The sequence below is a fragment of the Calonectris borealis genome, chromosome 1, assembly GCF_964195595.1.
Source record: "Calonectris borealis chromosome 1, bCalBor7.hap1.2, whole genome shotgun sequence".
Classification (NCBI taxonomy): domain Eukaryota; kingdom Metazoa; phylum Chordata; class Aves; order Procellariiformes; family Procellariidae; genus Calonectris; species Calonectris borealis.
This window is the reverse complement of record NC_134312.1, coordinates 17,416,908-17,441,260: the sequence shown is the minus strand read 5'-3', so window position 1 is coordinate 17,441,260 and position 24,353 is coordinate 17,416,908. Positions and strand designations below refer to the sequence as shown.

At 42.8% G+C, this 24,353-nt stretch overlaps 1 protein-coding gene across 1 annotated transcript in view; it reads left to right on the top strand.

The window, feature by feature from the left end:
- The window catches only part of CELSR1 (cadherin EGF LAG seven-pass G-type receptor 1), a 171,719-nt gene that overhangs the window by 127,783 nt on the left and 19,583 nt on the right, over positions 1-24,353 (top strand). Inside the window, exons 9-24 of the mRNA XM_075145964.1 lie at positions 1,439-1,605; positions 2,078-2,263; positions 2,598-2,711; positions 3,038-3,212; positions 3,941-4,082; positions 6,078-6,198; positions 7,435-7,618; positions 8,453-8,554; positions 10,393-10,487; positions 10,790-10,999; positions 13,532-13,715; positions 15,943-16,086; positions 17,239-17,440; positions 17,778-17,945; positions 20,364-20,490; positions 21,134-21,334. Of these exons, the coding sequence (XP_075002065.1) occupies positions 1,439-1,605; positions 2,078-2,263; positions 2,598-2,711; positions 3,038-3,212; positions 3,941-4,082; positions 6,078-6,198; positions 7,435-7,618; positions 8,453-8,554; positions 10,393-10,487; positions 10,790-10,999; positions 13,532-13,715; positions 15,943-16,086; positions 17,239-17,440; positions 17,778-17,945; positions 20,364-20,490; positions 21,134-21,334 (2,522 nt within the window). The remainder of the gene's footprint in view (positions 1-1,438; positions 1,606-2,077; positions 2,264-2,597; positions 2,712-3,037; positions 3,213-3,940; positions 4,083-6,077; positions 6,199-7,434; positions 7,619-8,452; positions 8,555-10,392; positions 10,488-10,789; positions 11,000-13,531; positions 13,716-15,942; positions 16,087-17,238; positions 17,441-17,777; positions 17,946-20,363; positions 20,491-21,133; positions 21,335-24,353) is intronic.

Here is a 24,353-nt window from a genome sequence, read left to right as displayed (position 1 = left end):
GGTGGGGTGGTCAGGTAACCACACCTTAGAGAAGGGCAAGTCAAGTTACGCCTCTGGCTTGGCTAGTGGTAGTCCTCTAGTCACTGACATCTTGTTTCTCACAAATAGGGAGCTGAACGGCTTGCAGACAGCACTTTCCTCCAACCCCTGTGCTCTCCCACACAAGGCCTTTCCCCTTATAAAGACCAGCAAGGCAGAGATATCAGAACTTGGGGTTTGGGTTTTTTTTTGTCCAAAAAATGCAACTTCATATCAACCTGACTCCATCTTCTGCAATGATGTTGTCCCTCTACCTTTTTCTAAGGACTTGCCATTTTAAAGTAACATGTACACATTTGTATATACATGATGTCTTTTACTACAAGAAAGTCCAGAAGAGTCAGCAGATATGGTCGTGTAGAGCAGAAGAGGAAGGAGACTTAACCCCTGTCATCTCACTGACCATCCACGTGAGCTCAGTGCATGACAAGATACACTGCTGGGTGCCAATCTGTGGTGGTTGTACCCAGTCTCTAAGGCTTGCTTCCACTTGCAAAAAGCTGCCATGAACTTCACCACCATGTCCGTGAGTGGGGACATCAGGCAGGGGCTGACTGCAGATCCCGCTACAAGGTGCCACACGTGGTGGAGGTGCCATATGAGGTGCTGCAAATAGCACAGAGCTCCTACAGCTTAATTTGTGCTTCTAATCAGTGAGATCAACTAATCCATGGTACCGTAGCTCCTGGTACCTGAGGTAACTACTTTAAAAGTCCAAAGGGTGGGTGTTCCCCTGTTTTCCATAAGCAAAGTGCTTTCCATTGAAGGCTGTCATTGGTGTCTCGTTGGGGGAGCTGTGTTCGTGCAAGGTTAGAGAGGAGGGCAACTCTTCAGCTGCCACCTCAAGATATTTAAGGCAGATGATTTAGGCAATTCCACACAAGCTTTCTCCCTGTGAAAAGGCTGCATAGCTGAGACAGCTGAATAATCTGGCCCTGGAGTACTTATAATTAATTAATATTTCCTGTTGCCTCCCAGCCTTTTCCTCTGTGTTTAATCTGTTAATTAGAAGCAGGTAATCAAGGATATGTTGAAAACAGCAGCAGCAAGTGTTGCCCTTATACTTCCTGCTCTGTCCACCCACTCATCAGCAGAACTGTATCAGTAGAGATCCTGAGCTCACCTTTCTAAGAACATCCCTCACCTGTGTAATGCCATAGCAGTGTAGAGGTGCTGCCTTTGAGTGCAGGCACCGAGACGAGGTGCCTACCCCACAACAAGGAAGGGTAGGTCGTGAATTTACAGTATTATCAGCTGCTTCATAGTAACTCCCCTAGACTGGCTCTTACTCCATGGTAGATTAAAAATAGCTCAACGGAAGAGGGACTAGAGGGACTTGTCCTCTTAACCTTTGTCCTAAAGGATATCAACTGTTTCTCTCCTGTCTTTTGATTTACAGCAATGCCTTCTCCTCAGCGTTTCAGTGGTGAAAGCATTATCATTTGGAGTGATCTTGACATTACCATCTCTGTGCCGTGGTACATTGGGCTGATGTTCAGAACCCGGAAAGTCAATGGCATGTTAATGCAAGCCAATGCTGGGGCTGCGTCCAAGATCAACATTCAGGTAAAAATGTGGCTGCCTTTGGTTAGAAAAGAATTAAGAAATTCTCCCCCATCAGTGGGTATGGCCACATGAACTACATAGCTTCGTCCACCCAGCTAAATGCACGTCAATAAATACAAATGATTTCTTCAGCCTTTTACAAAGATCAAAAGATCAATGATCAAAAGTTCATTGTAAAATTCAGATTCGTTGGTTTAAGATTATTTTTTTAAACAGAGGTAGTAGTGTGCATTAATATAGATGCAAAAAATGTGTCTCTTGATTGTTTTGGGTTTTTTTTGTCAGTAGGGTAAGTTAGAGTCTGAATGTCCAAAGTTGTACAAGGAATTATTGCAGGTGTTCCCTTCTTTACTGTTTGGGCTTTTTTCCCTTTTGGGTTGTCTTGGGCCATGTTATTATCTTTCTCTCTGCCCCCTTCTGCATTAAATACAAATATGTAGCAAAAAATAGACATGATTTTTTTCTTCAACAGATACTGAACAACTACGTGCAGTTTGAAGTGTACAGTGGCCTGAGCCAGGTTGCTAGTTTGAAGATGAGCCAGTCGCGAGTCAGTGATGGGGAATGGCATCATTTATTAATAGAGCTGAAGAGTGCTAAAGATGGTAAAGACATCAAGTACCTCGCTGTCATGTCCTTGGACTACGGGATGTACCAGGTAAGGCAGCATCATAACTTTGCCACTAAGCACTACAGAAATGTTTTCAGGAGAAAGTAGGATGAAGCATTGTGGACAAATACTTATGCTGTGAGCCATGTTCTGCAGTGATTTGTGCCTAATGAAGTTATATTAATTTATTAAGCCTAATGATAAGATATCTTATGAACAAGTCTGTAAAAAGCCACATTCAGATGTCTAGCTTCTCATTGCTTTGCTATTTTTTTCTGTAATCTACTGTCAGCTACTGCTTGACTCCATCACTACAGAAAGCAGGCTGTCTGTGTCACAGAGGATGATAGTGCTTCTTATCAACTGTCCTTTTCCTCAACAGAGCACTGTGCAGATTGGAAATCAACTACCTGGACTGAAAATGAAAAGCATCATTGTGGGAGGTGTCTCTGGAGACCAAGTCTCTGTTCAGCAGGGTTTTTATGGCTGTATGCAGGTATGAAATGAAAAGTATAGCAACAAACTTCAAACTTTTAAGAAAATACCCGTGTGAAAATGTGGGGTTTTCTTTTTCATCCATCCCTAAACATTGCTGTTTCCTCCATCAAAATATCTAAGAATCAAAATATTAAAGTCCACCCACTTTCCCAGGTACAAATCTGGTCTCACAGGGGAACAGCATTTGAAAAAAAGTCTGGATTTGGCTCATCAGGTGATGTTTCTTTAAAATGTAGCCTCATGGATTAATGGAAGTAGTGAAACACATAGTACAGTATTCTGAATGAAGACTCTAATTTAAAAATAATTGTCTTTTGTCACCAGGGAGTAAGAATGGGAGAGACATCTACAAATATAGCTACACTCAACATGAAACAGGCTATCAAGATCAACGTGAAAGAGGGTTGCGAAGTGGATAACCCCTGTGATTCCAACCCATGTCCCCAGCACAGCTACTGCAGTGATGACTGGGACAGCTACTCCTGTGTCTGCGACCCAGGTAACCCAGTGACCATCCCATGCACTCATCCAGGAGCTGGATCAGATCTTCATGCACTCATCAGAAGAAGAGCAGTGGCAGCAGCAGCATGCTTGCAAAGTGCTCATCTTCTGATTCTTCCTGTTCCAATCAGTATTACCTTTCTCAGTCTTACTGTAGCACCCTTGAAACTGCAGTCATGGACTAAGTATCATTTGTTCTAGGCAACGCATCAACCAAACAGAAAGATGGTCTCTGGTCCAAAGGGCTCTTTCTGTGCACCTCCCCTTTACTTTTTGTCTGTTTTCTTTTTTCTTTTTTTCTTTTTCTTTCCCAGCCTTTTCTGCTGTTGGATTTCAGTCTCACATCCTGCATCCTAATCAAGATACTTTGAATGTTTTCTCTGTTTTGGTGCATGTAGCCAGCACATGCTGTCAGCACGCAGCACAGTCACCTCCCATACACACAGGGAGAGAATACAAAACTATTTGTAACACATGCCCTGAATATAAAACTGGGAACCAACGGCACAAGGGTGCCTCAAGCATGTTAACAGACTGTCGAAAAGAACAGCCCACTATCTTTTTGGCTGAGAGGGAAAAGAGTACCTTCTTTCTGACAGTATCTCAGGTGGAATCTACTGATTATTGAAGATGTGTTATTAGTGTATAAGCTTAAAATGGTCTTTTGGAGACATGCAAATCGTAAATTACAATGGTTGCTGTAATTTTATGACCTTGTCTCCCCAGGGTACTTTGGGAGAGACTGTGTTGATGTATGTAACTTGAACCCATGTGAGCATGTCTCCACGTGCGTGCACAAACCTAGCTCATCCCATGGCTACACCTGCGAATGTGGACAAAGCTACTATGGACAGTACTGCGAGAGCAAGTAAGAGAATTATTTTTGTTCTTGATTTCTTGATCCTTCCAGGCACCTCTTCTAAGGCAGCAGTCCTCCCCCTTCCTTTTTTGCTTCGGTTAGCTTTCCTGTTACAATTTGAGTGTTCATAGTAGATGGTATTTGCAGGCTCCCTGCCTTTTGGCACTCCTGAGCTCTCTTCCCAGAGACCAGGCAAACTTCCATATACTCAGGGGCCACTTTTCTTCAGCAGCAGCTCAGGAGCTAGACCAATTGTGCTGTGTTACACAGCACTGCATCTGACCTATACCTTGTTGTGGGCTTGGCCTGCGTTTGCTCTGCGTCTCTCCTTCAGCTCCCCCAGCACACACACAGAGCGATGCACCCAGTTAAGTGGCCTGTGGCCAGATAAAATGGCTTTGCAGTTTGGGTCTAGTCCCTGGGCTGGCAAAAAGCCATCTCTTCTGGACAGTCTGGGAGGCCTATGTCCTGTTGCTGTGTGGGGGAAACGTGCCGATTCCCTTGTCATCAGCTTCCTGGTCTCAGATAAGCATTCAGCAACTGACCTCCTCTTATCCCAGAGACGGCACTTTGAATTACTGTAATACGGGCCATTCATGATGTGCAAATGAAGTGCATTTGTCTGCCGATTTAGGAATAGCTCATGTGATGTTTCCTTCCCTTTGAAAACTGCAAGCTTCTTCCTCCACCCGTTGTTGTGTGGGCTGGCAAATGTTGGCCATGCTGTTGCCAGATTCATCTTTCATTCCACTGGATTAGCGACACAGAGACGGTGTCCCTTGTCATCATCTGCTGACATCGTGTCAAGTGCAGCATTGTGGTTTTTCATATAATAAAGCATAGAAGTACAAACCTGGCAATTACCGTAAACAAAATTTGGCATGGTCTTTGAAACAGACAGCAAACAGCTTTTCTTTCCTACAATGAGCAGCAGGGAGGGGATTCCTTGTGCATTATGCTGGTCACAGACTCAACAGTGTCATCCCTCAGGCTATTGCTTGAGGAAGACTTCCAGCTGGCAGAGACCCTGGTCACTGCCCCAGCCCCTTCCCAGAGCTCTCCTTGCCAGCACTAGTGTTGGGGCATCTCTGGGACAATCTGCTCAGAAGCTCACCCAGAAGAAACAGAACCAGCAAAAACGAGGGTTATCCTTCAGCAGGGGTGGCTTTTGGGTTGCTGTACAGCCTCCGACCAGCTGTGCTGCTCCACTCATAGTCTGAATCATAGTCTTTGGTTCATAGTCTGGGTCAAAGCTGCCACCCTTCCCTCTTCCATGTCCCCAAACACGTCTCCTCTCCTCCTCCCCTGTGGCAGACCAGGGCTTTTCAGACCCTGTGGTGAGCTGGTTGGGAAAGCCAGGTTGCCTGAAAGTAGTGATTTTTCTTTATAGGATGAGCTTGCAGCCAGCTTTGCACCTGAGCTGGTGTCCCCGCAGGTTGGACAAGCACTGCTGCCCATGGCAGGGCTGGGACAGGAACCCATGGGGATGGGGGGTGGCATATAAAGTGTTGGGGAACTGTACCCCGAGGCTGTTTGTGGTGGCAGGTAAACTAGGGCACAGGTTCAGCACCGCCTGCAGTTGCCTGAGCTGTTGAAGTGCTAGCACAGCCCAACACAGGCTGTCCAGCCTGCCCCAGCAAGCGCTTTCCCTGGCATGGGGCTGGTGGGACCGGGGCTGTTTCCACTAGGCAGCACGGGCCCCATCACCCTCTCAGGAAAGAGCACTCTATTTGCTGGTACAGATGTATACTTCTTACATAGAGGAGCTGGTCTTGAAAACATTTAGAGCAGCATTCTCTCTAGGATTTCGTAGCACTGATAATCTTTATTTTCTTTTATTACAGCGTATATATATTTATATATTGATTGTTGGCTGCTGCAGTGGGATACGTTACACTCTATAAGCTAATGGAGTTGAGTGTGGATTTGGCCCAAAGCTCTTTTTTCCCACCTTTTAAGAGGAAGCTTAAAAGAATTTTCTTTCGATTTGATTTTCTTTTATAGGATCGACCTGCCTTGTCCCAGAGGCTGGTGGGGAAATCCCATCTGTGGCCCATGTAATTGTGAGACTAGTAAAGGGTTTGATTCTGATTGCAATAAGACCAATGGAGAATGCCACTGCAAGGTAAGCAAAAGAAACCAGTCTTAAGTCAAAATTTCTTTAGTTTAAAAAGTAACTATACCACTAATAACTATAAGTGAGTATCTGAGTACAAAGTTATGCTTTGTATCATATATATATGTGCACAGCGCAGTTAATCTTTACCTAAAACATTTTGCTGGCACCGCCCTTCACAAAATCATAGTGTGCAGCTCTTATCTTATTTGTGTTTGGAAAGCAAAACTGAGAGGATGAAAGCCTGGCTCTGATCTCTCTGAAGTGCAGTCTGGTTTATCGGGGGAGATCAGACCTGGGCGCAGAGGAGTGCCGGTGGTGTTTTGTGTATCACAAGGGAGTAATAGCCATGAAACAGCTCGGGCCAGCTGGGTGAAGCTCTCCCCTGTGCAACGGCCAGCAAAAGGCTTAGCAGCTGGAGAGAGGTAAATAATACGAGAGGCTAAATGCTTTCCTCAGTGACGGCTCTGTCGCGTTTAAGAGGAAGTTGCCATGGACAGGCAGGGACAGACGGGGGATGCAGGAGGGGAGGCGCCTCCCTCCTGAAGGTTTTACAAAGGACTTCTCACAATAGGTTTTACAATAGGCTTGAATCACATCAGAGGAGCTGCGCCTGTGCAGACCGGCAGCAGTGAATCTGGCCCTGTACTCCTTTCCAAAATGCCACCAGGACACACAGCAACTGTTGCGTTAAATCGAGTCAGTGGGGTGCCAGCACCACGCTCTTGTGTAATCGCGTAACGCCTCGGATCAAAAGCATTTACAAATGTGATTTGAATACGTGATCACTGATTGCTCTCCACCCTGTACATGAAACATAAACGGACGGTGCAAGAAGTTTCCTTACTGGCTTGTTCATGCCGTACAAGAGTGGAATTGCAAAGCAAAGAAAACTGCAAATCCTCCAAGAATACGTTACCTGGGCACTGGCAGCAAGTACATGAGGAGTAACGTGGGCCCTCCGCCCCCACTGCAAATGGTGGTCCAAACCCCAGGTCTCTGTGGCACAGGGTAGCCCAGCCATCCCCCCGGCACTCAGCTCTGCTTCTCTGCCTTGCCAGGGCTAACACAGCACACTTCCCATAGCTATTACGTTTTCTGTTAATAATAATATCATTATTATCCCATGCTTTGCAAAATTAGCCCTTTTATAATGCACATGCTGCTAGAGCAGGATTTCAGAAACACAACAATTTGGAATATTAAGTCAAATACCTCATGTCTCTTGTTTTGTTTTTTCTGTAGGCAAATTACTACAGGCCCCAGAGCAGTGACACCTGCTACCCCTGCGACTGCTTCCCCTCTGGCTCCCACACGCGCGCCTGCGACATGGAGACAGGACAGTGTCCTTGCAAACCTGGCGTCATAGGGCGGCAGTGCAACCGCTGCGACAACCCATTTGCTGAAGTTACCGTGAAGGGCTGTGAAGGTACCTCCTGTCCAGCAAGCGCTGTTGATCAGCCGGGCTGTAGTTGCAGGATCAGAGCCACCAGCAGCGGGGAGATGGGGGGGTTGCACAGTGGTGGGCATGCAGCTGCATCTTGGGGCTCACGTGAGCCCAAGGGGGTGGCTCCAGCAGGGGCAATGGGAGCTGCAGCAGCCTAAACATGCACCCCTCCTCCTAGGTCTGGGCCAGTGTGACTCATGGGGTCTGGGGAAAAAGAAAAAAGCACACATTTCTTTAATTTTCATCAAATGGAAATATAGCAAGCTTAAGGGGGGGGAGCAAAACATTAATCCCAATTCTACTTGAAACCTGAGTTCGTCTGCCAGTGCAGCATTGTATTGCTGTGCTGCGGCTGACGAGGCAGGCGAGAGCCCTCGCGCCTTCTGCCCACAGAGGCTGTGCCGCGCGCCTAGCGTGCTCTGCCTTTCTTCCCTGGCTTGCCCATCCTGCCTTTCCTCTCACCCACCCACCCTCCTCCTGTGATCAGCGCAAAGCTGCTGCAGCAGCCATCTCACCACAGTGTGTGGGTGAAATGAAAGGAAAACGTTTTCCCACAATAAAGGAGCAGGCAGAGGTAGGCAGAGCCAAAATCCAGAGCCCCATAATCATCCTGCGCTCTCCTCTGCCTCTACCTGTCTGCCCGCACTGCTGGATAGGGAGCAGCTGACGGGTTACAGCTTGGAAGGCACTGCAGAGGGCAGGTATCCTGACAGGGCTTCGGAATTACAGGAAGGTCCTTTAGGCAGGTTGAAATATCTCCTTGTTGTGATTTTTATCTTGTCAGAAAAATTGCATCATTTCTTTTTCTGTTTTTAGTAATCTATAATGGCTGTCCCAAAGCTTTCGAGGCTGGTATTTGGTGGCCACAGACCAAGTTTGGCCAGCCAGCTGCTGTGCCATGTCCTAAGGGATCAGTGGGTAAGTTCCCTGGGTAAAACATTAACTATTTTATCTACATGCCTGTTTAAGGGGGAAAAAAAGAGCAAAAAAATGTGAACATAGGGAATGGCATTAATTCATTGGGTCTAGAGATTACAGCATAGCTCATGCATATCACGAGCAGAAAAGTTTAGCTAGCTGAAACTCAAGAACTGTTAAAATACATTTGGAGTAGTAGCAAAAAATAAATTCAAAAGTGCAGCAGACAAACACATATAAAGAACAGAAACTCTGTATCTGTATTTTCAAAAAAGCACAGTCCAATTTTCTATTTTCTGTTTACTCTATCAAGCAATTCTTACACAAGTAACTTTTAGTTTCTAGCGGCTTGTACATGTTCTTTAGCGATACAGCTCCTTTGGGCAAAGATAAAATGAGGAGAATCATTTATGTGATGATTGCTTTACTAGCGTTGCAGGCTAATAAAGCTAAGAGTTACAACAGAACTCGCATTTTTCTCCACATCTCTCAACATCTTTTCTCTAACCCATAATTCAGACGGCTGAAAAACACATTTTATGAAGCATGTGAGCTGTGTCGTTTTGTACAGCAAGCAAATGACAATCTGCTTTTTCACGCGTGTCCCTGAAAATGTGTATCAGATTTTTGAAAACAGAGTTCACAATCTTTTCCGAAGGCTGTTCAGTGAGAAATGAAACCTCTGTCTCATTTCTGGGCCTGGTAACTCTCTGCTGTGAGCACTCCTCGGGCTCAATGAGTTATAAATGGTTATGTGACTTCCCCAAATATTACTGGGGGGAGGTCACTGCCTGTACGTGTGAGGAAGATTTGTGGTCAACCAAGCTCCTGTTCTGAGGATTTTAGGAGATAGAATTGATTATTTTTTTTAAGTGAAGAATATTTACATTATTAAACAATATAAAGTTGAACTGAAATAAGTTTTCTGCACTGTTCTTGTGGTTGACCCCAGTGTCTCTTCTAGTAAATAGGCTGGCAGGCAAAGGTACTTAAAGGAATTGCATGTTTTAAGTGACTTTTACAGAACATTCGAAAAAAGTAAGCTTTATAATAATGAATATTCAGACTAAGAACCTGAGGCTTAATTGTATTCACCTAATCATGGAAGAGAAATAATATAATTAGATATTGTTCAATTAATTATAATTCTTATTTAGAGATTAGTAATTAAATGGCTTAGACACATGCAATATGTTATGTGCAAGTTAACTAGCACAATGTAAATTTTGAATTTGATAGCTTGCAATCCACTGTGAAGGATTCACAGCCAAGAATCACATTTTAAAATTATTTGACAAATAGTATAAAATAATAGGCTAAATTAAACAGTAAGCTGCTCACAGACCATCCACAAGTGGCAAAAGGCAATTATACGTGTTGGCTGAAGTGTTTACCACATGCAGTGTGCGAAGGTGTTAGCCTGTTTTGACATGAAGACAGCATTTATCCATAAGGTCTTCCTATATAGGCTATTGCACAGAAATCTGAGCAGGGATATGTTTTCAGAAATATTTAGGAAGTGCACAGTCTCTCTCATATTTGGTATGAATACATTGCTGAATTCATTTGAGAACGTTAGGGCAGCGAGGCTTGGAGCGGTTGGGCAGATCTTGAAGCTTGCCTAACTTTTCTCTAAAGCCTGAGGAAAACAGTTCATGAAGATTAGTAGTCTTTAACTTTTCTCAGACAGGAATCCCACTTTGGAAAGTGAAATATGTGTGTAGCTTAAGAAACTTGAAAATGTAGGAAATCTGAAAGTCTAGGATATTTGAAATCTATGAAGATTTACCCAGCACAATTCAGAACATTATTTACCATTAACACTTTGTTTCCTTCAGGAAATGCAGTTCGCCATTGTAACATTGAGAAGGGCTGGCTGCCTCCTGAGCTTTTCAACTGCACCACCAGCACTTTTGTGGATCTAAAAATCATGGTAAGCTGTGTTTTTTTGGTTTTGCCTTTATTTTGTAAATGATCATCGATTCAGACTCCAGTTTGATATCCCTGCACTCCATCTTTTGACTGAGTCCTTGAAGCTCCTCATTTCCCATCAGGACCCTTCTGCTTTTCTGGCGCTCAGTTACACTTTCCATTGAGTTGTCCTGTCAACCCTTTCTCAAGACAAACACCATTTTGATCAAACGACTCCTTTGTGCCAAAAATCGCTAAACGATGAGTGTCTAGAATGAAAAGATACATCACTGGGTTTTTTCTTCCTTCTTGTCTCTGATTCAGAATGAGAAGCTACACCACAATGAGACCAAGTTGGACGGAGACAAAACCATACGGATCGTGAGAGTGCTGCAGAATGCCACCAAATACACACACAGCTTGTATGGCAATGATGTGAGGACAGCTTACCAGATGATGATCCGGGTCCTTCAATATGAGAGCCAGCAACAAGGGTTTGACTTGGCAGCCACGAGGGACGTGGAATTCAATGAAGTAAGAGAGATACTATATACTGTGCTGAGCCTTCACAGTTCCCTTTAAAAGTTTTATGGCAATGTATAATTAAATTTGTCTTTGACCAAGGTGTCTTGCTTAATCTGTTTCACAAATGAGTCAGCCTTCTCAATTTAGAATGGAAAGTTGGTTATGCATGTGTGTATGCACACACATATGTGTGTAATACAAATATTGTAGAAAGCGCTGTTATAATAAATATCATCATAGTAACAATCAAAAGCAAAAATCCCCAAATGAAAAAAATAATCAAGTTGATGCATTATTCCTGGATAAAATAGTTTTGTGTACCATATTCAATTTTGTTGGAAAATCTGCCTAATGTGATCATTTTCATTTAAATGTGCAGTGAACTAACTCTGAGCCAGTTACTGACTCTGAATTATTACCAAAGATCTGACCAGGTCTGGAGAACAAGCTGTAGCACCCTCCCTGTCTGGGGGAGACATGTAGATGTGGTGGAAAAATGTGAGATGTGGAGGAAGTTGGGAGTTTTCTGTGGTCTGAAAATGTGAAGGTTGGATGGCCTCTGTCAGGCTCGTAGGGCCCTCCTTGTTCCCATGTGTGCTGCAGGGTACTGCTGTCCACGCTTGCCAATACTATTTCCAAGATCCCCACCATGGTACAGCACAGAGTCCAAGCTAAAACATCCTGCTGGACCTGTGCTAGCAGAGCCCGGAGCTCGGGCACCACCAAAGGGATGCTGCAACGGCCCTCCACGATCCAAGACTGGCCTCTGTGCTGGCCAAAGGTGGTCTGGCTCCCTTTGAAGGTGTGCTACACCCAGCTCACTGCTCACGATACTCCAGAGGACCAGCCAGGTCAGGCAGACTTTGGGGTGAACTTGGAGACACTGTGCAAGGCCAAGCTGCACCAGGAGAGGACGTCCCTGGGGAGGTGGGAGCAGGAGGAAATGTGACTGAGAAAATTCCTCAGTCTTGGGCTGTACAGTCAACAGAGAGTGGAGAACTTCTGAAACGTTGAACATTTTAGATGCACGAGATTTTTAAGAGATTCAGTTTTTCCTTTCCTAAGGAGACACTGTGCTGACAAACTTGTACCTGCAGGCTGTGGAGTGAATGAATTCCCCCATTCAGATCTTGAGAAGGAACTTCGTTTTAGCATGTTTTGTTAACTAAAAATAAGAACAATAAGCAAAAAAAGTGGTTTGGAAACCTCTGCTTTAATTTATTATTCTCTGCACTTGGCACTGAAACTCATACAGATGATGTTTTCAAGAACTCCCTAAATATTTTTAGGATGGGTCAGGGATTTGAAAACTAATCAGTAAAGCTCATGACAAAAAGGAGGTAACATCCTAGGCTGTGGGAGCACAGGGGGAGAAGGAATTTATTTTTTTTAATAGACTCAGGTGGAAGCCTGAAAAATAGATAACAAAAAAAACATAAATAACGTTCACAAGCACCAAGGAGGCCTGGTACCAAGTACAGCATGTGTCTCCTGTGTTCCTGGGGAACCATGTAGTGCTTCTCGCTCTAGATAAAGGTAGTCTTACTGGCAGCCTCTGTTTTCTCAGATACACGCTTGCAACCTCAGACAATACTTATAGCATCTTCCCCATCTGCTTCTAAATGAAGGGTTACATGTATCCAAATATTTGCCTTGGCTATTTTAGAGCTTGAGGTGATTAATTCCTATCATCATTTATGCAAATTTTACCTTCGTTAGGAATTAGGTTTTGACGCAACAATGTAGTTCATATATACACCAAGATGAAAAACCTCTTAACACCTTTCCCATTTAAGCCATTTAACGCTTTCTTTTGGGGTCTTCTTCCATTCAGCCTGAGGATCCCTTTGGATATTCTTGTAAGGTGGGGCAGAAGGGGCAGGTCCTCAGCTAGAACTTCTGTTTTGACACCATTTGTAAGCAACATAAAAATGGGGGGAGAACAACATAATTTAAGTTTTCTGATATATCTTCAAGTTTGTATTTGCAAGTTAATATTTGCTTCTGTCATTCTTCACCATGTAGGTTGTCCTAGCTATCCAGGAATCAACAAAGTAAAAAAAAATCAAAATAAAAGAGAAAGCAATATTGCTATCTATAGCTTTCTTCTGATTTTTAACATAACACATTATTTTGATTTCTCAGGGGGAGTTCTTCAGTGTACGTACCAAGCACTCTGCTTTTCTTGTCTCTCTCTCATCTCTCTGAGACAAAGAAAATATGGTTAGGTTTTCCTTCTGCATTTTCTTGCTAGGTTTCCTGTCTTAAAGGGGAAAGAAAGTAGGCAGCTTTCTTATAGCCTCCAATTTTGGCTTACTTTGCTCATAAAAAGTTTGGAGGGATTTGCTTTACGTAACAAAAAAACCTCAGGGTGAGTAACTGGTGTGCATATTTTCATAAGGCTGCTGTAGAACATGCCTGCGTTAAAATATTTCATTATACACTCACCTGAGGCAGTTATGCCAATCATTTTCAATATTCCTCACTTGAAAGCCAGCGCTTTGTTTGCCTCGTAATTTAGGCTTGTACTTTGTTTCTCAGAATATTATCAAAGTGGGTAGTGCTCTACTGGACCCCAGCAACAAGGAGCACTGGGAGCAAATTCAGCGAACGGAGGGTGGCACCGCTCACCTGCTCAGGCACTACGAGGAATATTTCAACAATGTGGCCCAGAACATGAAGAAAACCTACATGAGACCTTTTGTCATTGTTGCCACTAACATGAGTGAGTATCTGTGTTCAAAACTGCCGTTTTGTATTAGAGCTTTAAAAATGTGCTAGATAGAGGTGCTAGCTATTTGTTTTAATAGTACCCACTGAGAAACAACATACTTGGATTTTCTAATCTAAGCAGTGCATTCATTTCAAGTCAATTGAGCCTTGATCCATATTTCTCAGTTGCCATGGGGGCCTCCTGGGAGATATCTGATCTGTTCTCCCTCTGGGCCATGCCACTGCTCCGTGTGGCATTTTGTTGCAGCCACAGTAGTATACAGATGGTAGGAAGGACAAAGTTTGTAGGTAAAGGTAATGCCTTTTGAGACCACCTAGTATAGTTGAACATAAGTAGATCATGTTTTTGAAAGAATCACCCCACCACCACCTGAAGAATTACTGCAGTAAGAAAAAAACCCTACTGTTGATCGTATACCTCTGATTTTCACATGCTTTCCTACTCTGGAACCTATCCAGAAAATCATCTTCTAGAGAAAGATCATTTCTAGAGAAATTCCTATGCTGAAAGGTATTTTCTCAGAATCACCTATCCAAGCCTTCAAACACTCTCCCAGCCTTGCAAAACCCATCATCAGAGCAAAGTCCTTGGGAATCCCATATCCAGAATGGGTCTAAACTGAGAAGGAAGCATCAAACGTACCCAGATATTTTCCCCACCTGTCACAGTAAACACCTCCTCTAACAAGCAGATGGCAGTTCCTGTGAGGTACTTCACAGATGTCCCTGCAGTACACGTGCAAGTGAAGCATAGCAACTGCAGCCTGGTTGGCCTCTTTACCCATTTTCTCCCCTGCCCTCTCTATTTCATTTTCTCCCCAGGTACCGACAGTCTGAGCTGATCGGGTGTTGGTGATAGTCCTGCTCTGAGCGGGAGGTGACACTGAGTTGGGTGACCTTCAGAGGTCCCTCCCAAGCAGCATTGCTACCTGGTTTTTATTTCAGACCTGAAAAAGGGCTTATGTGCCCAAAAGCTTGTCTTATTTTCCTGTTGGTATAAGAAGTGAATTTACGTTTGCCTACAAACCTTGTCCTGAGAGCGCTTCATGTCCACAGTCACAGGGCCATAAAAAGCAAAGGCATGAGACAGCCAAGCTACAAAGTTTATAAAGTCCTGCATCAACTCCAGGGGGGATGGATCATTGTTGAGCTAAGCCAAACTGACACACTTTGATTTCTGTTTAATAAACCAAACCCGAAATATTTCCTTTTGATTCAGGACTATCAGAATCAAAATATTTTTACCTTCACACTCAGAAAAAAGTTTGCTCAGCACTTTAACCCAACTGAACTGAGATGAAAACGAAAACCAGAATTTCTTGCAGGTTGTAAATCATGATTTTTTTTGACTAGCTCTTCCTGAGTAAAAAGGCGTGAGCTTGGGAGGGATGAGGCAACTCTGGCCTGAAAGGGGTCTGTTTTCTTTTGAACAGTTTTTCCAGGTGAACATGGTGTTAATGGAGTTTTCTAATGGCTCATCTGGGAGTTATTTAGAGACTAGGAAAGGAATGGGAATTTGCAGATCTTAACTTGGATATTTCTTCATATAGAAACTTGCAGTGGATCACAGCTTTTGGTGTAGGGTTACCCCCAGGACTTCCAGCTTCTCACTTTTATTAGAACATCTAAATTGGCACTCAATGACTTCTCTTAAATGGGAAAGTTCAAGCCAACTCAGCTGCTTTTAAATGTTTTGGCAGTTAGACAACAGGCAGAGCTGATGAGGTGAGCCAGAGAGGAACTGCTAGTGTAGAGGAAGGAGAACTGGAGGACTAAGGAGTAGTCCCAGGTAAAATCCAGGTTATTTTCTTTGCTTAGCTGACTTTGCAATTTAACAGATGCAGAAGAAGTATATTTCTGAAGCAGCAGATTTAGCCTTCTCTACAAGAAGCAAGTCTGAAATTGGAACATGCCATTTCTATATATCCAGTATTTGCGGTAGTGTTTTCCTAGTATGAGATACTGTTTTGTGAACTCCTTTCCACTGCCTATGCAAAATAAATATGTTACATTTATCAAATTACAAAACGCTGAAACATAAGCTTTTAGTTGTGACTTAAAGTATTGAGAGAAATTAGATTTGACTTTATATTTTGGGGTTTAAATTTCTTCTCTGCATTGTGCAGACATTTTAACCTTTCAGTCGTGTTTGATTTGTCGCAATATTGTATTTGAAAGCATTGAAGTTAATTTTACGGGAAACCTTTTTTTCCTCCCAGTTATTGCTGTTGACATCTTTGACAAGTCTAATTTCACGGGAGCTAGAATACCACGATTTCATGAGATTAAAGAAGATTATCCAAAAGATCTGGAGTCATCTGTTGTCTTCCCTGATACTTTGTTCAGACCTTCAGACAGGAAAGGTAAAACTCTTCTGCTGCCGTTCAGAGGGCAATTTTGACTAGCTCCCAAGGAGCGAGATTAATCCTCGCGAAGCAGAGTGGTACTAGGGTGAGAGCAGGGCAACCGTCTACACAAGCGAACATTATTTAGGGATGGAGCAGCTGTGCATACTTCTGAGGCATTTTGCCTGCCGGCAGCGACGGGAAGCATGGGGGGCTGCGTAACTGGCTGTACCTGTCTGTCAGGTCTCGCTCGTGGCCCCTCGAACCGCCCTGTCAATGCGGGAGAAATGCTCTGCCTCCATTCCCACCGGGATGGGATGGGACGGCTGCCTGGAGCCTGCAGCCCCACGGCCACCTTCCCTCAGTCCCTGCAGAGATGGAGGGAGGTGGTGTGAGAGGTGGAGAATCCAAATCTAGGAGCGGAGCTGTGCAAATAAAGTCTTGACCTGTGCAGGGAGGTGGGTGATGAGGGGGAATACATGGGCAAGTACCTGCTTCCCAGCGTCTCTGCAGTACCCGGAGATGGCTGAGAGGAACCACAAGTTACCTTGGGCAAGGGAAGAGAGAGAGGGTAACCCAAAGTACAGTAATTATACATGTACCATGGCTGAATGTCCTCCAAATGGGGAAATAGTAACACTTGTGAAGATAACACATAATAATGAATAAGCTAATATATCCTTATGACTTCTTCCTCAGAAAATAGGGCACCTGCTTTTATGACTTGTATCTTTTCTGGAAGGAAAAAGGGAATGTAAATTTTAAGACATACTGCCAAAATTGAAAGCTCATTATATGTCAGAATTAGCAGAGAAATCCCTTGTGACCAATTGTTATAACACTAGCTTTGCCATATATAAAGGTACATGCAGTTTAATGGCATGCATTTTGTTTTAATGTTCTCCTTAAATCATGCACAGAGTATTTATATACTTCTGGATCTTCTAGCTTAGAAATGGCTTATTTTCTAGCTAAACTAAACGGTTATTCATGGTTCTATGGTTATTTGATTAAAAATTTTATTAAAGATATCAAATATAGTGTTAGTGTTACAAGCCTAGAGTTATAACAACAGTAACATTTCTGTATGTTTGCTAAGCAAAATTACCAGTTTAAATGATCTCTCCAAAGTTGTGTGGAAATAATTTAATATTTGTGTTAATTCCATAGCAGTGCCTACAATGAAGCCTTCAAATCAAAAATTATCCTCTAAGGTGAACAGTGATGCGCTAAGCTCTGAGAGTGCATTTACAAAGAGAAAGAAGCGACACCCAGATGACTCAATACATCATACTGTTGCCATGGTTGTTATATACCGATCCCTGGGACACCTCCTGCCTGAAAACTATGATCCTGACCGAAGGAGCTTGAGGTAAACTTCCGACCTATTTGTGAATTGTGCAGATCCCTTCTTCCACTTGCTCTGAGTGTGCGGGGAAGGCAGAGCTGCTTTTATACTGACCAAATGTCATCTGTGCTGCAGTTGTCACCACAGTACTGTCTCTTGTCCTCCTCTGGCACACTGTGGGAGAATAACCACATCAGTAGTGCCAGCAGGTTTTGGAAACACGGCTGTGTGGAAGGTTGATGGTACATCTACTTCATTTTCTGAGTGAAAGCTACTGGAAATCTTTTATTTGCAGAGCCTACCAAATCAATGCTTTGCATTTTAACTTTTAGACCATTTTGCAATTTTTCTCCTTCTGCAGGTTGCCAAATCGCCCTATTATTAACACACCTGTAGTGAGCACAGCCATTCACAGTGATGGGGAGCTTCCTCCCAACCTGATGGAAAAGCCCATCATAGTAGAATATGCCATGCTGGAAACGGAGGAGAGAACAAAGCCCGTCTGTGTCTTCTGGAATCACTCCATCACGTATGTATCCTGCTTGCTTTAGGGCTGTGCGTGGCAACTATCTCAGTAGCAGAGAAGTTTCTGGAGGAAAACCCTTTTTACTCAGTTTATTCAACTGGCAACTCATTCCTTGTGGAATAGAGCCATGTAATCACTTCCCACCAACCTGAGAAAAATGAAAATAATCATCATAACTCCTCAAAGAAAGGATTAGCCACGTCGTTTCTAACAAACACAGTGCCATCGTGTCTTTCTGCAGGGTTCATTTTCACCCAGCGATAATAAATCTCACAATTTCCATCTATTTGCTCGTGCTTTTTGCCCACAGATGTATATCTGGACGGGCATAGTCCGACTCCAGTGCCTGAATTCATGGCTCGTCTGAGGTCCCTAAGTCAGGACTCTCAGTGCCCCATGCCCTCTTTTAAGGAGGGCATCTCCAGGAGATGATTAGTTCTTACATGGGCTGAATCTTCTGTTACACTCCCGTGACTATGGGCAGAGTACGTGGCAAGCAGTCACCCACCCTTGATGCCTCAGCCAGGGCCAGTGCAAAAGATTACAAAACCAAGTCTTCATGTTGGTAAAAGGGAGGACTGAGGTTTTGCAGATAAAATTATATGAGTAGAGATTATAAATTTTTGAACCTCTAATTTTTAATCAAAAGTCAACCCAAAGACAGCTGCACTGTTAAGAAGCAACTTACCTTTCATTCCATCAGCTATTGTAGATTTGCTTTCATTTGTTTTAGTGAAAAATTGGAGGGAGAGGAAATACCTTCTTTGGGATCTTAGACCTCTTCCAGTTTTTAGGAAGCAATCCTAACACATAAACAGAACATAAGTGAGGAGTATTTGACTCTCTAGGAGGGAAGTGTGAGCAAAAAGATGAAATATTTTGAAAATGGCTCATTTAGGTCTTTTGTATTCAGTAAAGTTAAAGATACAGACATATTTTTCTTGAAAATGTGAAAAATGTTAAGAACTGTGTATGCTCGTAAGTGTTTTGTTGGGTTTATGGCATTGTGGAAACAGCACAGTCCTGTTCGAGATATTTCAAGAGTGTGGATAAAACAAAAGAAAATGTGTTGAGAGGTAACTACACACTCTGCATGTTATGATTTCACAATATTGTAACTATTACATATATAATGCAATTTTCAACCATAAAACCAGGTATATAGTGAGAGGATGATATTGTCTGCCCAGGGTAAGAGGAATACCTGTTACTCATTTCCTAATGATCCGAAAACTCTAGTAAACCTCTGGAAAAATCCATTAAAAGGCAATATCCTGTGCTGGAAATAAAAGAGCAAACTAACCTAGGAAATGTTTGCCTTCTCGTCAAAAGCTTCAGGAGATTATATTGTTGAAAGGATCGAAGAGGCAAGAGAAATCTGTTATGTTAGCAATAATAAAGTACTCCATTTGCCTGCATGTAAAGTAGTGTAATTGCTGCTATGTACAGATGATTCTGCCAACTATGAGGGAATGGCAAGTCGTTTTTCATAAATTTTTGAACATCGTATGGGCTTGAATAACTCATTAGCTCTAAAGTGATTCATCTATTAGCTATTTGCTGGCAACTTCAATGGTATTGTTGTCTGTGTTACGTTTTCCTGCAGCCACAGTTAAAAAGCAGCTCTTAAACTGCATGTAACAAAAGAGTTTAAAAAGCGAGTACTTTTCAAGAGAAAGTGATATTAAAACTGTTCAACAAATATTTTATTGCTGAATGAAAAAAATTTCCTGTAATATCTAAATAAAAACTCTTTCAGCAAGAACAAGAGTATTTTTATTGCTTGTTGACTTCAGAATAAAACAATTAATATTGATACAAAATAATTTCTGAAATCACTGAAGTTAACCAAGGCTGAACAGGGAACAATTTTTAAGGGAGAAGTTTCTCCCCAATGCTAATACAAGAGATCTCCTGACAGAAAATACTATTTACTGTTTTTAACCTTTTCTTGTCTACTTTTTAGAGGAACACTATGATGAAATCATATTACTGCTGAAACATATTTCACATAAGAGTTTTACAAGCAGTGTCTAAATCTAGGGAAATAGTGATGACTCAAAAACCTGTGGTTTTTGTATTTTTTTACGTTTGTTACAGCCAGTTTGCTCTATGCAATCACTTACCCATACTGCTTGTGTGGTAACTGACCCAAAAGCAAAGATTTTTTTTTTTTAAAAACTCAAACCAGATTGTTATAAAACCACAAAATTTGGCTGGCAAAGCCAGGTGTCATATCAGAGACTACTTGAACTGAAGGCTTTTTAAGTTAATGATATTCTTTCAGGCAGGTGACAGCTATAAATATTTCTGTCTTGGTACTTACAATCCTCTTTGGTTGCAGAGGAAGAGCTGCAATAGTAGCAGGAGGCGAGGGGACATCAGAGGACGGCTCTCAGAAATGCCTTTTTTTCCCCGCAGGATTGGTGGGACAGGTGCCTGGTCCTCCAGAGGGTGTGAGCTGTTCTCCAGAAACCACAGCCATATCGCTTGCCAGTGCAACCATATAACCAGCTTTGCCGTCCTGATGGACATTTCAAAACGAGAGGTGGGTGATGCCAGACTTACGATTTTCGAGGGCTTTGGTTTTCAAGAGCTTTGATTCAGAGCTTGAGCTTGAGCTTTGACTGGGACTCAGAGCGTCGTCAGTGGATCGATCCCATGTTGCAGTGTGTCAGGAGCATGTTATCCTGTGCCTGAATACACCCGCCATTGGGTCTCCTGAAAGGAGCTTCTTACCTGGTTGGTGCACGGCATAGCGGGCAATGCAGAACTGCACCAGACTGTGCTGCAGAGAGCCGTGCAGAGAAGGGAGCGAGACAAGGATTACAGACACATGGTAGTTGTGGCATCACTTGATATTAGGTCCATCTAGAATTACAATAGCAGGGACAATGACATAAACACCTTAGGTGTTTCAGCATCTCAGGATAGCCTCAACAGGGGCAGTCCAGCATCAAATTCACCAGGATTCTTGCTTAACTCTCTGGTCCCTCTGGGTAACGCCCGTACACACTCAACATGTTGAGTGACTTAAGAGGTGGCATTGTCCACTCCTAAAGCAAGTGGTTGGTCCTAAAGCAAATCTGTACATTGTCTCAGTAGTATTGAAAACATTGACTTTCCAAGTAGTAGATTGGAGGAAAAGGAATGAAAAACTCCCAAAGGACTGTCAATCTGTCTTTCTACAGAATGGGGAGGTGCTTCCTCTGAAAATCGTCACTTACACAACCGTATCCATCTCGCTGGTGGCTTTGCTGATCACGTTCATACTGCTGGTCCTGATCCGCACACTACGTTCCAACTTGCACAGTATCCACAAAAACCTGGTGGCTGCCCTTTTCTTCTCTGAGCTCGTCTTTCTTATTGGAATCAACCAGACTGAAAACCCGGTAAGAGTTACTCTGTGCTTATTGCTAGAGTTGTTGTCAAGATTTAAATCAGGGGGTTCATACTACAACTTTTACCTGCTCCCATCTGTTTCACTTTTTGTTCTTTTTTACTTCAGCTTGCCTCAACAGTCATTTGAAAAACATCAGACTTTTAATATATTCTTGTGTGTTTTACATGATTAATAGCAATGCAAGGAGATAGGACTATATCTTATTTTCAGAGAACAAATGACAGCAGTCCTGTTGAAGGCTTATCCGAGGAATGCTGAATACTGATTTCTTCCTTCCTTTCCATCAGTATGTTTTGTGTCTTGCTTTGTCTGTTCAGTAGGAGGCTCTCCAGTTTCTCCTGCAGCAGGTATCTCACAAGCCCAAATGACTCCTGGTGTTGACTGGTAGGTAGGTTGTCAACTATGTGTTGCTGTGCAGGTGCTAATATACGTGTTGCACACCCACCATGGCCATTCTGGAGAAGCCACTTGCCAGGCATGGGACAGCTTGCTACATCCAAGAATCAGTAGGAAACCTGTCGCTTTGCTTTGTGTCTTCCAGCCACAGTGATTGTTGGCTTCAGCCCATCATATCTGTTGCCAAAGCTTAGTGCAGGCACCTTCAGCATTGTGCATGTCAAGAAACGCAAGCTATGAATGGACTGAATATGAGATATACACCACGCATGAAGTGTGTATGTTCTGTACGTAGGACCTCATTGCTATCTTAACTATGTAGCATTATATGTAGTATTGCTGCTAATTCTTAGTAGCACCCATCTCAAAAGTCACAGTTACCATGCAGTCACGTAGGAGACGAGCAGGCAAGGGTTCCAGTGCTGCCGAGCTTCACAGTCGCCTTTACCAGTCAGTAGACAGATGGGGGGTGACATGCAATAAAAAGTATGTCCTTAACAGATATGAAGAATATTCAGAATGTTAGTGTAGGGATTATCTGAAGACTCTGATGAAAATTTATGCTCTAGAAATCCTTTACTGTACATGTCTCAATCTAAATTTTGAGAGTAAAGTACAATCTTGAGATGAAAACACAAAAAAAAAACCCCTGCTGATTCCCCATTGTCTAACCAGCAGAAATGGGAGAAAATGCCTACGTTCAATGGGTATCATCACCGTTATGGTAACACCACCACTGTGCCTGACCATGTAGCCTCACTTACTATATAACTTAAGCTTAAAGTGTCACCCTGGATTCTGATATCCATTTGAGCTATAACATGCATTTTAGAAAGTATCTGACCTTGACTTAGAGATTTGGTGTGATGGCAGAGTCCCCTTCCTCTGTTAGTGTAAGGTGGTGTAATGCCTCATCCCATTAAACATGCTGTCAGATTTTGTCTAATTTCAACTTCCAGGAACTGGGTGCTGTCAAGACCTTTTCCTAGTAAATTTGAGAGACTTCTCTTATAAAAATTTTCTTCTCAAGAAGCCTCTGTTCAATAGTATTTCTTTTGGAAAACTAAATAAAATTAAGCAGCTTAAATTCTTCGATTTCTAAGATTCAGGTTATTCTGTTGCCTTTTTGCTGGGTTTTCTTCCCCCACTTTACCTTTTGGAAAACTGTGAATGCTAAAGTGGGCGAAGCTTTCCAGCTGGTAGTGTCACTTCAAGTCCCGTATTCTGATATTTCCCTGCACCAGGAACTCCAGTTATCTGCTGCTATGGTGAGGTCTTCTGCAGTGACCTGCCCTCTGGGATATGGTTTCACATCATGTATGATCCATGTTGTCTTTGTTTCATAATATACGAGTTTGCATATTAAAATAACTTTGCCCAAATGAACTCACCTTGTCAATTGATCCACAGCACTCCGTGTAACTTGACCTTTCCCATGCCTTCTTGAGCACACCACTCATTTTTCACTGCATTTCACTGGCAGAGAGTTTATACTCTTACAGTTCTCCGACATGAATCCTGAGGAGCAGGGTGCCAAGCCCACATCCCTGCAGGATCTTACCAAAAATTATGCTGTAAATAATGGCTCCTCGTTTCCAGATTCCTTTCATAGTATCATGAAGCACCAAGCAAAGGTTTATAAGAGTAGTAAAACAGTTCATTACAGCAATACCACAAATACTAATGGTCGTACTTGGTGAGATTGTTCTCTTTTGCTCCTTCTCATTTTCATGCTTTGGGGCTTGTGATGTGATCATGTCCTGCACTGTTACTAGGACTCAATGAAACACCCCAAACCTTTAACCCACTTACAAAGATCTTTAAGTTACAGAACATATTTCATACGGCAGAAAGCCGCTCCTTACAGCCTACCCAGTCAATTTGAGAAGTTAGGAGGGCTGTAAGCCATGTCTGCTTGAGACAATTATTCATCTGTCTGTATGGAATGAGAGTTGTCTAACGAGTCATGCACTGATGAACATAAAGAGGGAAAGAATGCTGGAACACAAATAATGCTGCGCTGCTTGGCACCCAGCCTGGCTTTTATGGGTTTCTGTAAATTAACAGTCACGTTTCTGGGCGAGGTTTTAATCTTTCCCTGGACCATTGATAGAAAGTGATTTATTTTCTTTCTTTTTTCTTACCTGAAAAAGGTAATGTTCAGGGCAGCAGTCTACTCATATGCATGTGCCAGTAGGAACAAAAAAAGCCCTGCTTACATAGAGGGAAGAAAGGTCTTTTATTTGGTGAGCTACATTTTCAATAACACTTGGTATTATAATAAAGCTGATGCCGTAAGTGAATCCAGAAAGTTGGCGGTCTTTGTATGATTCCTTCACTCAGCAAAGTTAAACAGGGAAACTTAACATTTCTGAGCATTATGCCATGAAGAAACACTAAAAAGCCATGCCAAAATCTGAAAGCAGGGTCAGTGCTGCACAGGAACAAAAGGATCCAAAACACAATGTAAAACGTTTTGAAACAAAAATTGGTTACACAACATGCTCTTAATTCAAGCTTATCAACAGATCCTTGGCAAAATCCTTTGCTTTGCTTCTGAAAGGAGAAGGTTAATTGTGAGATTTCAATTCAGATGTCGGATTCTTGTGGTC